The sequence below is a fragment of the Rhamphochromis longiceps genome, linkage group LG22, assembly GCF_057381845.1.
Source record: "Rhamphochromis longiceps isolate RC_006_pf linkage group LG22, R_longiceps_female_GT1.1, whole genome shotgun sequence".
Taxonomy (NCBI): Eukaryota; Metazoa; Chordata; class Actinopteri; order Cichliformes; family Cichlidae; genus Rhamphochromis; species Rhamphochromis longiceps.
The window spans coordinates 7,606,672-7,623,153 of record NC_140577.1 but is presented as its reverse complement, the minus strand read 5'-3'; the positions used below and the strand labels follow the sequence as shown (position 1 = coordinate 7,623,153).

Genomic DNA, 16,482 nt, shown 5'->3' with positions numbered 1-16,482 from the left:
AATGCGTGTTCTGCAAAATGAGTCTTTATGATAAATCACATGCTAAAGAAAACGATCCTCACTGTGTAACAGGAAGTGTTGAGGTGGTTGAGAAGCAGAAACCATGGCAACAAAGGACAACCCTTCACTTTGCAGAGCTCAGCTAGCGCTCTTCCTGTTTCTCCAAGCACAGAGGAGCAGGTACAACTCCTGCTGGATTAGTGGGTGGATCCACGAAGGTTTATGCTTCATAACTGATCGTGATCAAAGACACTTGACTTCAGTAGGATTGTGATTTATCCTTAAGGCTTTTAAATGCCTGCAAAATACTCAGTACGATTTCCAGGCTCCTGCACAGTGCCATGTTGCATGTGATAAACCTGTGTTTTTGCACATGATAAATATATATTTATGCCCAAAATGCTGACTTATTTGATTGTGTAAATTCTTCATGTAACTCTGTTACACAAGGGTGATGTAAAATGTAAATTAAAAAGGAATCTGGTCAAATAAAATTTAATTTTTTTTATACCAAGCGCATACATCTATATAAAGCAAATACATTTTTAATTTTATATTTTTGTTGCATTTTACTCAAAACTATTGTTTCATGTTTACGAGGGACAAGGATAATGAATTTTTTAGGTTTTATTGAAATCGTGCAGTCATGTTTCCTGCACTGATTTTCTGCCCTGAAAAGCAGTAAGTCGTTCGTGTCTCCACTTCTAACGTGACGTCTAAAAAAGAGAGTGTCCACAATAAACAACAGGCAGAGTCGACTTGTTTTGATCAGATTGTCTTTATTCAGTGAAACTCCACAGAAACCACCCAAACACATCTTCAGCCAATCAGATAAAGTGCAGGATGCAGAGTATTTATCTGTGAAAGTGCTCCACAGCTGCTGGAGTCTCACTGGTTCTGCACTTTGTCTTAGTTTCAGTTAAAACAGGTGAGCCGTGACACCACTTAATTCTTTATTTGTATATTTTTATCCTTTTATTCAGGTTTTTATGCTTTTTTTTTATGTTTTGGGGAAACTTAATTATTTAGTGTTGAAGCCAAGTTGCTTAACCTTTTTTATTTTTTTTTATATATTTTTCCAGGCACTGCATCTGCATATTTTTTGTCTTTTTTGTTACGTTTAAGCTACACTACTTAAAATTAAATATTAAATAAATAAATCCTTGACTACATAATCGTTTGTTGCTGGTTTTCTTGAGTTGATCTTGAGTATTTCAAGTTTCCTGATGATAAATCGTCATATTTTTTGCAGTTTTTGTCAGTTTTTTTTCTCTCGCTGTAGCAGACACACACTCCTGCCATCACTCTCTCACACTCACACACACATTCACACTTGTTTTGACAGCCACGCGCTGGCTTAGAAACATCTTGGTGCACAACCTGCGGATTCACAGCGACGTTTGATCAAACCACCCCAGACACAGATAACCTTTTTTCCATCTATCCGTCCTTCATCATCCACCTGTCGCCTCTCTTCCTCCACCGGCTCCACCTTCCCATCCATCCGTTACCTTTTCTGTTTCCAATCCACCTTAAACCTCCTTTGGACCATGCAGTCTCCTATTTATTCTTTTTAAAACAGCTCGGGTGCTGTGGTTGTTTGCATCATCAGTAAGGCTCAGATTCTAACTTCATAAAAATGGAGGACACACGCACGTGGACAGAAATGTGTCTTTGAAGACGTTAAATTGGACAAATACAAGACTGGAACTTTGAACCTGAGTTTCAAATCAATCAGCTTACAATTTTTAAAACAATAAAATAGATTATAGCGTCTGAGCCCGTGATCTTATCTTTTGTTGTGTTTTGTTTGTATTTCACTACTTTTTGGATAAATAAAGTATTTCATCTTCTTATTCTTACATACATGCCCTGTCACTTGTACTGGATATTGCATGTTTTCATGTTAGCTGCCTATAATTGCAAGTTTAAATGTTTAAATCTTCAGTCAGATTGTCGATTTGAACGAAGTGAAACACTCTGGAGCCCATTTCTTACTGAACGTCCATCACAGGAAACGCTGACGTCGGTGCAGAGACACTTTTAGTTCACCTTAATCAGATCAGATATAAGTTGACATGCAGATGAATGGTGATGGCTCAAACTGTGGGAGCACCAGTGTGTGAACATGGGGAAGATGTGCGACTGTCGATCAGACGTCATTATATAAAAAACAAAAAAACAAAGACACGTGTATTTAACTCCTCGACGGTCTGTGGCCTCTGTCGTACCTGAAAGCAATGTCACCATAGCTGTTTTAATAATGTTTGCTGAGTATGCTCACTTCTGTTAATATGAACTTAATATGCATGATAAGTGTGACTTTACCATGTCTACATTCACATTTGAGTGTTTGAGTAAATGTTTTCTCAGATGTTTACATTTATTTTGTCATTTACTCAGCACTTGCGGCAGTTTAAAGGTATTTTTTGTAATTACCCTTTAATTAAACCTGTCACCAGCAGGGGGCAGCACTCTACTGATGTTTGTTGAGATTTTAATTGAGATGTTTTACTTTTGATCTTTCTTTTGATCTACCCCTATTTCCTCGACAGGCTTTGCCTTTTTCCTGACAGCCACAGTAAATACCTTTAAATTTATTAAATTAGTGGCTGGTTAAGCTACGCTGACTTGCTGCAGCACATCGTGTTATTACACAAAAATCTGGCCCGGCCCTACTTTGCCTCTTACACACAGAACACAGATGCTTTGGACATAAAGTCATAGCAGCTTTTCAGAACTTTAGATCGTTTTTCAAAAAGGTTTGGAACTTTTTTAAAATGTAGAAATTTACAACATGTACCTTTAAGTTTATCTGTTTTGTTCTTAAATTGTGACGTTTACTAAACTTTTCAGAAAAGACATCAGACATGATCCAGATGTTGTCCTGAGGTTGACCCCCTCTGCTCTCCTCTGGTCTCTCTCCTCCTCGGTGTTCCTATGCGGTGGTGCTCTGTGATGAAGACATGCTGCTCTCTCTACTTCGGTTCTTGGCGACCTGCTGCTGGTCTTCGTTGCCCGGGGTGTTGCGGTGCTGCCGGCGCGGTGTTTGGCGATGCGGGAGCGTCAGGGTGCAACAGGAGACTCCAACCGTGGGCTCGGGAAGATCCTCGGCCATAGACCAGCTGTCTGTGGCCGGGTCGTATTTCTGCACGGCAGCCTTGTAGCGTTTCTCCGCTTCATTCCAGCCGCCCAGCAGGTACAGCTTTTCTGCCAGCGAGGACAGACCTGCAGTGCTCACACCAAGAGGCAGCGGGGCGGCCCGGCTCCATGATCCACTCTCAGGAGAGTAGACCTCCATTGACAGCACATCCACCCGCTCTCCACCGGGCCCCAGCTGGCTTCCTCCCACCACGTACACCTTCCCTCCAACGGTGGCGGAGCAGTGCCAGCCGCGGGGCGTCTCCATGGGAGGCTTCTCGGACCAGGTGTCGGTCTCCACGTTGTAGCACGCCACAGAGCGGGAGTAGGCGCAGTTGATGTAGCCACCGGTCACCAGGATGTCTCCGGAGGGCAGAGTGGCGCTGGCGTGGCAGCAGCGGGGCATCTCCATGGGGGCACGCATCTGCCAGGTGTTGGAGGAGGGCAGGTAGCTCTCGCTGGTGGCCAGGAGACCTTCCACGTTGCGCCCGCCAATGGCGAACAGTCGACCGCCGCTGGCAGCCAGGGAGAAGTGTGTGCGGCGCTGACGCATGCTGGCCAGGTGGAGCCAGGTGTTGAAGCGAGGGTCATATCTGATGTAGGGAAATGGATGAGGAGAGAGTCAGTTAAAGGCTCGTTCAGGGAAAAGTGGGGCTCTAATATATCTGATTAGGTAAAACCAAAGTAGCAGGGACGGGTTACTGATCTCAAGGTCCTGTTGATGTATTGGTTATAAATGTTTTTCCAGATGTTCTGCAGTAATATTCTTTTTATTACTTTAATATTTTCTGAGACGTGATCTTCTATCAAAGTCACCATGATATAATCAAAGAGCAGCATTAACCCCCTTGTGAGCTTCACTACAGTCAGATATCTGAGAGCGTCCTGCTGGTTGTTCCTGCTCCCACCTGCTGAGGGTGCTGACGGCGTGTTTCGCCTGGTTTCGGGCGTCGTTCTGGTCCTCTCCTCCCGCCACATACAGAAAACCATCCATCACAGCCACGCACTGGTTGAAGCTCTTTGCTGGCAGCTGGGTGAGGTGACGCCAGGTGGCTCCTCCGTCACGAGGGTCCCTCCACAGCACCTAAATGCCAAGGTCAAAGGTCAGTTTGGCATTTTATTAGTTTTAACTGAATATAAAGAGTACAAAACTAGCAAATAAGTCCATCTCAGCCCCAGGATCAAACTACATGTCCTCTCACTCATATTTCCCCATTGAGGGACAATAAAGGATATTTCTGTTCTATTTCTATTCAGTATAGTCACACATTTTTAGCACCGACCTCTCGGCTCAGAGCTCTCTCGGTGAGAGACGGACGCCCTCCGACGATGAGCAGAGTCTGATGCCCGGCGCGGACCCGCGTGCGTCGGGACTGCAGGGTGTTTTGCTGGTAGGGCAGGAGGTGGTAGTTCATGGCGTCCACCAGCAGGCGGTGACACTGGGGGTCCTGCATCATGCGCGGCACAGGCTGGATCTGGCTCACCAGCTCGCTGGCCGGGATGGTCTCAAAGCGAACTTGCGACAGAAGCTCTCCGGCGTGAACCTGACGGGAGGCGTCAAAGTCGAGCCACTTCATGGCGAGCTGGAGGAGGAGATGACATCACTGGATATGAGAGATTTAAAGATTTAGCATAAACTCTCTCATTTTCCAGTCCTGCGGCGGCCATAGTTTTTCAGGAAACCCACATCTCCTGATTTCTGTTTGTCATGAAAAAGTTTTAAAATGTCTTGTTTTGGCACTTATGATTTAGGTTTAATTAATATGATTTGTGATAATAACTCACCGTTTGGATTCAGTATGTGTAATTTGTTGTGCTACTAAACCAGTCCGGAGATGGTACCAGTTTAATGTATCTACTGAGATATTCACAGACTCACATATGGTCCAGTTTATAAATAAAATCACTTCTTCTCAGCTGTTTGTCTATTTAAGTTTGTAATGCGGCTGAATATTAATAAACAGGCAAGGAGTTATACTTGGGGCCTTATGCTCACAGCCGACCTGCAGCTGACTGGTTTGGATTGATGGGTCTGTGCTGGGTTCTCAACAGCTGGTCTGGGGCCTGTTTTTAGTCCTGGATGAAAATAGAAGGAAGTCCCAGAGGGTCAGCGAGTTAACACTGCAAGTGTCAGGAGTCGCCTCCTAGAAGAGCCGGCACTACTTCTCACCTGAGAAGTTGATATTATGTTCCCCCAAATTCACAGTAAGAAGCATTTTAGTAGAATTTGGATTAAAATAAACTTAAGATTAAACCGCAGCTGTGATTAATTCAGCCGGAGGTGCTGGAACAATGTTATATTAACAAATAAACACGATGTTTGACCTCTGACCTTGAAGGCGGTGACCTCTGAAGGCAGCAGCAGTGAGTCGTCCTGCAGGAAGGCCGAGATCTGCTCCAGGGTCAGCTGGTTGAAGAGCGGTGTCTCTGCAAACTGCACAAAGTTCTCCAGCACAAAGCGGCGGGCGGCGTCGCACACAGGCAGGAGGGCGTAGGCGGCGGCGATGTTCCAGATGTAGACACAGGTCTGCACGTTGAGCTCGGCCAGCAGGAAGTCCACGCACATCTTGAGGAGCTGCGGGATCTGCAGGGTGGCGGCGGCGGACACGGTGCAGCTGATGGTGTACAGGGACATGTGGACGCGACCCAGGTAGGCGAAGGTGATGACATTGGCCAGACCTGCAGATGGGGAGTCACCACATAAACTGAAGAACTTAAGAAAGTTGTTTAGATAAGGAGTGTCATGCATCGGTAGGAGCAATGGATAACTGTTTTATTTAACTGTTTTATTTTAACATTTTATTGCCATTTATACTTGAAAAAACTGATTTTTTTCTGCTTCATAGGATGTAAATCCAATCCAATTTTATTTATAAAGCACTTTAAAATACCCAGCACAGGAACAAAGTGCTGTACAGAAAATAAGTTAAAACAATAGAATAACAGAAAACAGCAAAATAAATAAATAAAACACATAAAACATAAAATTAAAACATAAAATTAAAACAGCCCTATGTTAAAACAAAAACAAGATAAAACAGCATCGAATCACCTAAAAACAACTAAAATAAAAAACCAACATCTCACGTGGTGTCAAAGGCCAGGGTAAAGAGGTGGGTTTTCAAGAGTGACTTAAAAACAGGTAAAGAAGTGGCCTGTCTAATCTCTAAAGGAAGCTTGTTCCACAGTTTGGGAGCTGCTACAGCAAAAGCACGATCTCCTCTAAGTTTACGCCCAGTCCTGGGTATCTTCAGGAGCAGCTGATCAGCTGACCTGAGAGAGCGGGTGGGTGTATAAGGCTGTAGCAGCTCAGAGAGATAAGATGGAGCTAGGCCATGGAGAGCTTTAAAAGTAAATAAAAGAATTTTAAAATGAATCCTAAAAGAAATGGGCAGCCAGTGAAGTGAAGCTAAAACAGGGGAAATGTGCTCAAACTTTCGAGTGCCTGTTAAAAGACGAGCTGCGGCATTTTGCACCCTCTGTAGATGACTAATATATAATGCACTGACCCCAATATAAAGTGCATTACAGTAATCCAGCCGAGTGCTAACAAAGGCGTGGATCACTGTCTCAAAGTGCTGCCGTGAAAGAATTGGCTTTATTTTTGCCAGCTGCCTGAGGTGAAAGAAGCTAGATTTTACCACTGCCTTAATTTGATTATCAAACTTCAGATCACAGTCCACTTTGACCCCCAGGTTTGTGACAGTTGGCTCAACATACTGTGCCAGGGAATCTACATACACATTGGGGGTCTCAGTGGAGCTACCAAAAACCATCACCTCTGTCTTTTTATCATTGAATTTTAAAAAGCCTTAATGTCATCGAGACACTGAAGTAATGGCTGTGTAAGGTATCTGCCTAAATAGTCTGCAGCACGACATGATTCAACAAAAACATCTAAAAGACAGAAAACTATTAACACGCACTCTCTTTTTTTAAGATGTTATTGCTGTAGCATCGGTATAAGAGATGCTGTGATTGGCCATTGTAACAAACTTGGAGGAAGAAGCTGTACATTTGGCCTGGTAACCGTCATGAGGTGCATGAAGTCTGTGGCCAAAGGAGTTTGACTTATGTTGTAAGCTTTATTTGAAGGTTACATGTAAGAATCTAAGCTTTGTCTTAACATGAATTGAACCTACCAAGAGGCGAAAGGGAGGGGAGCTCGAGGCGCTTCATGCTGGGGTCTTTGGCCAGAATCTCCCTGAAGTACTGACTGACTGAGGAGATCACCAGTTTGTGGACATCAAAGGCTTTTGTCTTACAAGCCAACTCCAGATCAGTCAGGAACCTGGGAGGAACAAAGAAGAAGAAAGCTCTAATAAAACTCTAAACTGGTCATTTTCCCAGGTTGTATCGTTCCATAACTGAATTACTGATGTGTTTAATTGAAAGATTCATTAAATGTGTGGGTTTTGCAATGCACTCAATCATAGCTGTAGCCTAAGAAGGTTATATTGTATCATGCTGTTTTGGCGCGTACTGTAAAGTGCCAATAAAAGTTTTTCAGTTCCTTGAAATTTTATTGATGAAATTCTGCCTGAATCTTGAAATTACCCTTGTGTGCCTCAGCAGCCTGTAAACTTAAATTATTGCACAAAAACATATATTACTCTATCACTAACTGAAAGTGTTTTACAGTGTGATGCAGCAGTCAGCATCAAACTAACTTCTCCTGGCGCATCTTGCTGAGCTCCTCCAGCAGGGCGTTTCCGTGCAGGGGTCGCGTGAGCTCGCTGCCCAGGCCGAGGCCTCTCTCTCCGGGCTTGATAACGGGCGGCGGCAGGGGTAGGTTGAGGCTGTTCAGCTGAGCGATGTCCAGAGCTGCCATCTGCTCAATCTTCTTCACCCCGCTCTCCATCACCACAACACCGTCGCCACGGTTCTCCACTTTCAAGGTGGCTGAAACAGCCTCCATGGCGACCTGAGAGATGGTTTCCACGGCAGCCTTCTTCGGACGGGAGGCCTTCTTCTTGGGAGGCATCGTTGGACTGTGGGCGATGTGTTTTTTTTCTTTGTTTTAGTCGATCTTTACTTTAATGACTGAGTTTATTAAATTCACCCACTGAGTAACTTACTTTTACAATAAAATGTACAAACGAGTTGGTTTGATCTTCTTTAGGGGAAAATAAGTGTTCAGTGAAGCAGCCTTGGATCAGTGTTGATAGCTGGGTAGGTTGGTGGTTTCACTCTAACACAGCACACAGCACCTGGAAGAAAACAGAAGCAGAAATTTGGAGTTCACCAACTTGTCCAAGTACTTTGATGTTCAGCCTGGGGGAGCTGATGACCGACCCAACAACCGTCCAGTTGGTCAATGACCAACTTTGCCTCCTGGGCCACAGCTGACCACAGGTTTACAGGAGCTGCTCTTCCCAGGTGCTCTCAAATTCAAGTGCTGACCAGGCCTCAATTTGCTTAGCAAGGAAAACAGCCCTCAGGTCCCTCCCTCACTACCTCGGCAAACACTTTGCCGATCAGCTTTTGGATTATGGTCATTATCAGAGTCAGAATGGATGATCACCTGGGATACACTCATTCACTAACAACCAATCAAATCCACCCCTCAGTCTTCACATCTAGTTTTAAAATGGTGACTCAGCTTGAAGCTTCATGATGTGATTTCCCTCTCTGGTGTAAACAGTCCTGTTACATCATCCCAGTTTCCTTTATAGTTATTGTTATCTGGTATTTCCAGTATTTTATTCTCATACATTTTTTTTCATTATTGCTGAAATTTTGTTTAACATCGCAGTTTTTATATTTTGTACATATTGACGAAGCACTTTGGATCCACTTCTTACATTTTCTGTTTACAGTATCACAAAATCCACGAGCTTTTCAAAAGTCTCTGTATTATGGTGACTTCAGAATCACTCCCCGCCTACTGACAGATGACCAGTACTCTGACACAACACAACAAACACCGACTGATCATCAGAACCTTTTCCAAATCCCGCAGAGGCTCGCCCGAGGACAAACTCCACGTCTGTAGCTGTGAATGACAGCTGCATGTGTCCTGAGGCTCGGCTCGGGGCGGTGTTTGCGGTTTATAGTGGCCCACTGTTGCACATCACACGCTCCGTATTTCACTCACAAAGCGACCGGGGAATCTTAGTCACGCTCGCAATGAGTCGAGCTCTACAAACTGCCAGAGCAGTGAGGTGACCGAGAGGAGGCGATACATGGATGTTAGAGGGTGTCTGAAATAAACAAAGAGTAGAAATGTTGCATAGGGGACGTCCTGCATATGCTGAAAGCATATAGGTTCAGTTGTGCATGAAGGATGGAGGGTGTCGTCTTGTCTTTTCAGCTGAAAACAGTAACATCTTGTATATTATATGCATAAATGTATTTGTGCAACTGGTCTGGGATATTGTTTACAAACAATTTTCACTGAAAGCTTTCGGATTCTACTTATTCTGGTTTGGTTGGTTATATATCTTAAATCAGGGATGACAAACTCATTTTACATCGTGGGCCGGACTCTCCCCTTTCTGTCAGTGTAAAGAAGTTTGACTGCACATTTAATCTCTGAGAATAATATAAGAATAAGAAGTGCAATATCAACAGCACATCTCAGTTTTTCTGCACGATAAAGAAAAGCTCCTCTGGTAAAACAAAAAATGTATCTGCACGGAGCTTTGGGCCAAAATTGTAAGAAATAAATGTGAAATGAGAACTGATTATTTCTACTGTAGATAGTAAAAAAAAACAACCAAAACCCAGGAACTTTTACATCATTTAATCATTTATCTATTACTTAATAACGTTGGTGTAGTATGAACATCCATTGGGAGAAAAAGCTATAAAAGAAAATATTAGCAATCTTTACTGCAAAGAATCTGTCTGTTTGTGTCTTTTGTCTTTGTGTGGCACTGTTTGGTTCACACTGACAAACACATCCTTCTCTGACGATGCAGGACAAACAACAAATTTCAAATCTTTTGATAAAAACTCCTCATCTGAAACTCGGCGTGTCTGCTTTGTGCTTTATATGCAGCTATTTTCTACATCAGCTGCTGCACTCGTGCGCGATGCAGTGAATGAGCGAAGGTCACGATGACACGGTTATAAATGTTAGTGACACAAACGCAGAGGCCTCCCTGCTCTGTTTGCAGAGTTTTAAAGTGTTGTGGACATGCAGCGATAAACAGAGACGGTGATCTTTGTTCTTGGCTCACAGTTTGTTGATAACGAGCTCTGCCAGTTATAAAACCACACAGCCTTGGAAATAGCAGCTTTGCCCTTGTTGTCATTCCAGAACATGTTCAGTAAGTCCGCATTTCCTTTGTTTAGTGAAGAACTGGGCACAAGTGTAGATTTCAGGAGGGATAAACCATTAAAGCATTAAGAAGCAGAATTTGTCATTTTTGGTGTAACTGTTGCTCTCTTAGCAAAATAATCTGCAAAACTTATGAACGTGTGCTTGCACAACGACTGGACGTAGTAAGGTTTAATATGTTAAAATATATGAGCTTATTTCTAACATGTTATTAATGTGATTTAAGCTTTTTTAGATGGTGTAAATTAATGATGTTGTCTCTCTGCCTCCGTTATGTTTCTCATGCTTCCTTTGCTGCAGAATGTGGCTGATCTAAATCGTTAACAACATCCTCTGATGCGACCACCAGTGTTACTGTATCTGTAATCTGATGCTGTCAAACCTCTCAGCTCATCAAAAAGACGGCTCGGTTAACTTCTAGCCTCATGGAAAAAGTATTCCTACACCCACAACTCAAACATAACTGCAGTGAAACCACCGAGACCACAGACGTGATTCACCGCTCTTTCCACCCTCCTCCCTTAAATAGCGCCTTTGGGCTCCACATAAGGACGGGCAATGGTGGGAGATGGGATAGTACAGGACGGAGCAGCAGCTGTTGTTGGTGTCATATGAAGAGGAGGAGCTCAGAGTTACAAATGGTCACTTGGAGTGTTGCAATCCCTCCTGAAACAGTTGAAACAGTAGCGTTTAGCCGACTGCTAAGCTGCTGTATAACCTCATACATCAGAAGAAGAAGAGTGAAATCACTCCACAGACTTTCGGATCTGTGAGTCTATACAGGGTTTCTGTGACTGTGACCTTGGCCGCTCCCCTTCAGTTTGATGGTAACAGCAACGCAGAGCCATTAAAACATGAAGCATCAGCAGAGATATGAAGACAAAACCAAACGTAAATGTAGAAAATTGAAAATTTACAGCCTGATCTTAAAAGATATGCAAACTTTTACTTATAGAAATTTCAAATAAAGTAAGAATTTCTTTTTCAGTCCCATAAAAATCGCATAAACATGGCACAGAGGCCCCAAGGGGTGCACGATGAAGTGAGATTAGTGGCTCAGCGGGCTATTTCAAGCTTAAAGTCAGAGTTTTCAGTGTCTTTGTGCCTGGCTAAATCACAGCAGTAACATATGCTGAACACAGAACCTGGTCAAGAGCAGGTTATGTTCACAGTTTAAAATCGTCTGACAGACCCAGGTATTCACTAATTCTTTTATTTAAAGCATGATGTAAGTGCAATACAGATTCTTCAAGCTGGTAATCGGAATATTGATTAAACCCAAACTGAGTGCGAGTCTCTTTCACACTGCTGCAGCTGCCAGAGCACAGAACACACACCAGGAATACCTACTTCTGTATCTGCTGGCAAACTAAAGCGATTTCCACGTCTCCTTATCAGAGCTCTAAGTCTCAGATATAAACAGCAGCACTGAGGGCGCACTCTGCCATAACATAAATAAACAATAAAATGTTTATTTTACCGCTCAGTGCGATAAATCACCAGATTTAACCATTTTCTGTGACTTAATCTCTTTTTGCAACGACTATGCATTTTAATGATTTTTATCACCATTTTATTATTATGATCATGTGATAATGGAAGCCTAACAGGGAGAGCTGATAAGCACCGTCATACCTGTTAACTCCAGCTGGGATTTCAGGTTTTGTCAGTTAACACAAGGAAAGTCTGTCTTATAGCATACCATGGTTCATTAATTCTAATTAGCAAAGGTGACAATGCAACAGCTGGTTACTGGTCCCAACAGCTGTCAGTGAAGGTGGCCACGCCCCTCAGAGAGAAACTATCCACAGAAAACTGTAAGCAGGTTTATTCCTGCTGTGAAGCTGGATGTTTTAACCTGGAGGTTTATGGGGACTCAGTTTAGGAGCAAGCCTCAAGTGGCCGTAAGAGGAACTGCAGTTTTTTTTTAATCACATTCAGGCTAATCAACGCCTGCTATTTAGCTAAATCTGATTAAGCACCTTTTTCTTGGTTTACACAATTTTATGCTCATGGTTGAACACCGGACAGTTTTTGTTCTTCCTCATAAGACAAAGCCTACATCCTAAATCCTAAAGGGAAAAAACGTCCACCGGTATTTTAACCTAACTAGTTTAGAAGAGTAGCTTCAGTCTCTGCAGGCTACTGAATTTCATTCCCTTTCAAAAGTTAAACACAGTGTAGTTATTTATACATTTGTCTACCATATGAAAGATCCCCACTTCAGTCCATGGAGGATACACAAATCCCTTTGAGGTTGAATCAGGAAGGGAAAATCAGCCAAATCCTCTGTGGTGACTCCATTGAAAGAGGAAGCAGCTGAAAGTAGCCTAGCTTAAATGTTGAAGCATTACTTAAATGCATGTTTTACAAGTGTAATTTACTAAATGTGGCCTGTCACAAATATTAATAAGCCCACTCTCTTTCATATAAATGCATCTGGAATAAAAAAAAAGCCACTAGCTGACGCTGTGCTCTCGTAGTTTAAACATAAATAAATCCATCTATCATTTCCTTTAACATGTAACATCTTTAAAATCAAGATTTCAGACAAACTTGCTAACGAAGTGATTCAGTGCTGTGAAAATAATCTTTGCTCTGTGTGGGTCAGCTGTCACAAATATCTGGGACCAAGGTTAGAGGTGTGAGCAGCTGCTCCGTCATCCACCGTACTGGGAACCAGACCTCCACCCCCAGCTCCAACCACCAACAACAACAAATATACCTCTTTCAAAACAACAAGATTGAGCATTAATCAGTTTGAGTTCAGGTGTTATCACAAAAACTGTGAGAAGATCCTGCCTCCTGTGGTTAAATAAAAGCTCTGGACTAAAGCGGATCAGCCCATATGTGTAATAGATTACTCTGAAAGTTATTAATGTAAACATGCAGCCGAACACAAATAGAGTTCAGTTTGAATCGCTGCCAGTGATCACATGATCCATCTGTGGGCTGATTATTTTCTTATTTACAAACATAAACATTTTTAACATTGTTGCCCATTTCAGCTTCAGCTCTGCTTTTCTTTGAATTTGATTATTGAAGTTATGGAGCTGTAATGAGCCTCACAGTTTCTTCTCTGCAGTCTAATAGATGTTTGTTTGTGTCTGGTGGAAAAGAAAAATACATCTTAAATGATGTTGAAAACACTTTTTAACTGTATTAATTTGCTGTTGCCACACGTGCTTTTTCACCTGAAGAAATAGGAACTATTTTACTGTGAAATACAAGGAGGAGGCTGGTAATCTAAGCACTGGAGGTCCAGCTTCAGCTCTGAAATTTTATTTTTAAACCTTGAGCTCTGTGCTCCTGTGAAGCTGCTCTGAGTGTGTCGCACTTCTCAAAGAAGCACAAATTATATCCAATAATTGTCACTCTGCAGAAAACGAGCAGCGTCTTTTCAGTTAAACGTGTAAGAGCTGCACAACACAAGCGCAGTCTACAGATTCTGATTTTCCGAGTGTGTTTATTGTTCCTTTTTGTTGTTTTTAAACTTGATTAGAGATGTGTTTTCAATCAGCAGTGATTCAGGAGTGAAAAACTACTTATGAGAGGAAAAAAAACTCTAATGTGCCAATTTAAAAAAAACAACAACTATGTATTAAGTGTGAATTTATCTGCTGCCCTTTGTGACTGGATCACAGTGTGGGAGGTTTAGGAGACGGAGAGCACCTGTCGATGAGGAGGAGCAGCAGCACTCCTCACATCCACAGTGAACACACACAATTATTCTCTCTGGCATAAAGAGCAGCTTAAGTCAGCAAACTTTCATTTATTAAAGTATAATTTTGAATTAATAACTTATATAATTCATATATAAATGCTCTGATTATTTGCTGTTTGATGCTCAGCAGGAAGTGACTGATTTTAGAGCAATTTCACCGATCAGCTGCTTGCTATAGTCTGAAACATCGGCGTTATTTACAGAGTTAAAACTGGTCGTTGATATTGTTTCCACGGACAGAAATAGAAAGCCATCTGATTCATACCTGAATTGTTTGGGAACAACCGTCACACACAGTCTTCTCCATAGTGTGCGTGGAGAGGATATCCCTAATCTGGATTACACATAAACAACACCTTTATACAGACATCTACAGTGTCTGTGTGTAAATTCTGCCTCATTTGTTGCCGGGTAAACCTATTTATCTGGTCTCTCACAGCCTTCAGCTCTCATGTGCGAATTATAAATATTGATGTGAGAATTTCACACGTTTGTTCTTCTTCTTACAAGCTAGAATCTTCTGTTTGTTTCACTTTGTTTGAAATCTTGATCACAAATTTGCCCGTGCTGGAAAATCCAATCAAACTTTTTAAACCAAGAGTCTCAAGAAAAGGCGATCAGCTCAATGTAGAAATGGTTGCATTTATAACATTCATCGTTAAATAAAGAAATTAGTCAATAGAGAAAAGATTCAAAGCTGCTGAGGTCTTACCTGAGCTACAGAGACAGGTGGGCTCATGCTGTTTTCATGCTTGGGCTCCACAACCAACTACAGGCTCACATACTGTGACAGTAATAATAACCCATAATAACTGTGTGCTATACTTTGTGCTATACTGCGTTTATGTCACCTGTACCTGTGCAGCATAAATCCACACGACACAACAGCAGCTCCCGGCTTCTATCACCTTTCACATGTGGCTGCATTCCTCTGCTTATCTCATACGGGTATTTATAGAAGCTGACCAGCACTACAGGCGTGTGTGTGTGTGTGCTCTAACACCCCCTGCGGTACAGTAATATTCCAGCAGCAGCTTCTTCACATTGTTTCCACTCAACAGTTAAATATAAAGATTAGAATAAATTCTAGTTTTTATGATAATAGCATAATTTCATATTGAGATAATTTCATATGTGTTTTGTTTTTATTTCACTTTAATAAAATCTCCTCAACATGCTGTTAAGCATTGAAATTAAATGTATTTTACCTCTTTCTCTGGCCTCGCTCTTGCTCTTCTTCTCTTCCTTTTCGTCTTCTTTCACCGTCTTTCTTTGTTATGGGTGGTTGTTCACTCACAGGTTCCTCTTAGCTCCGTCCCTCTGTCCTCTGTCCATCTGCAGCAGTGCTGTGTGTGTGTGTATGTGACTGTTTGTGTGTCAGTATCAGGGTCCCCAACAAAGCTGTAACGTATGATTCAACCCCCCCTCAGACCCTCCTCTTTCATTTCCCTTCTCCAGCATCCACCTCCATTTCCAAATACAGGCACCCCCTCATCACCCCTCCCCTCCTAGAATAGAATCCATAACAGGCCTGCTCTCTTCCCACCACCCTCCCTCCTTTGGGACCTCAGGGTGTCAGGTGTTAAACTTGGCTTCTCTCTTGTGTGTCTGTTTTCTTTGTTAGTTTGTTGCTCAGCTTTTTCACACCAGCAAACAGGGTTAGCATGGCTCAATAGTTATTTTATGATTACTGCAAACATTAAGTTGTCTAGTGTTTAGTGGATAGTAATAAATGTGCCTGGAATTTAAATGCAACAAAAACTGACAACTGGAGTCATGCACAGAATTGACATCATATAAAAATATCACCTGTGTTGTCTCACGTAAACATGCACTCAATAAATATCAGCAATTCAAATCCAAACAAACCAGACAGCTACAGGTTTGTGATTCCTGATGAGATGCTTGGATAATGCAGTGGTTCACATATCACATAGCAAGCAAATGACTCCTGGTTTGATCCCAAGAAAAGACACATATCCTCTTGGCGTATGTCAGGAGGGCAACTGGTGTAAAAAAAAAAAAAAAATCTGCCAAATCAAACATGTGAAGCTAACTGCTGTGGTGACCCTTTGTGAATAAGGAGGTAGCTGAAAGTAGCTTTCCTTTGTATAAAAGAATAAATTAACTGTAAGTCAACCAACACTCTAGTTTTAGGAATGAATCTTATGACATAACTCTGAGGAAAACATCCAGCTCCAAGTTATCGCATAGTCAGTGATACCAATACATTTAACGTGGAAGACATTTGTGACTTTTTACACAAGCTCCTGGAGACGCTACAGTATATGCAAGTGCATTCAGAAATGTTGAAGCTGGTCCCCTGGAAACA

The 16,482-nt window shown here is 42.2% G+C and overlaps 1 protein-coding gene across 2 annotated transcripts; it reads right to left on the bottom strand.

Moving 5' to 3' along the window:
• Positions 1–759: 759 nt before the first annotated feature.
• On the bottom strand, positions 760–15,554 carry klhl43 (kelch-like family member 43). 2 transcript variants are annotated; one of them, XM_085395311.1, is made up of 8 exons: positions 15,359–15,554; positions 8,220–8,351; positions 7,812–8,132; positions 7,284–7,432; positions 5,474–5,820; positions 4,425–4,724; positions 4,050–4,225; positions 760–3,734 (listed from the first exon to the last, which is right to left on the bottom strand). In XM_085395311.1, the coding sequence occupies exons 3-8, from the start codon at positions 8,123–8,125 to the stop codon at positions 2,939–2,941; spliced, it is 2,082 nt and encodes a 693-aa protein (XP_085251437.1). In that variant the 5' UTR covers positions 8,126–8,132; positions 8,220–8,351; positions 15,359–15,554; the 3' UTR covers positions 760–2,938. The 2 variants fall into 2 exon arrangements, with proteins under 2 accessions (XP_085251437.1, XP_085251438.1); XM_085395312.1 differs by having other exon boundaries at positions 7,812–8,351.
• Positions 15,555–16,482: the final 928 nt, after the last annotated feature.

What these genes read in the sequence shown, in the direction of transcription:
- klhl43 (XM_085395312.1), bottom strand. Translation starts at nt 8,125, where the DNA reads ATGCCTCCCAAGAAGAAGGCCTCCCGTCCGAAGAAGGCTGCCGTGGAA. An exon ending in CCCCTCCCTTTCGCCTCTTG is followed by an intron (nt 5,821 to 7,283) that starts GTAGGTTCAATT and finishes CCCCATCTGCAG; the next exon opens with GTCTGGCCAATGTCATCACC. An exon ending in AGAGAGCTCTGAGCCGAGAG is followed by an intron (nt 4,226 to 4,424) that starts GTCGGTGCTAAA and finishes CTTGGCATTTAG; the next exon opens with GTGCTGTGGAGGGACCCTCG.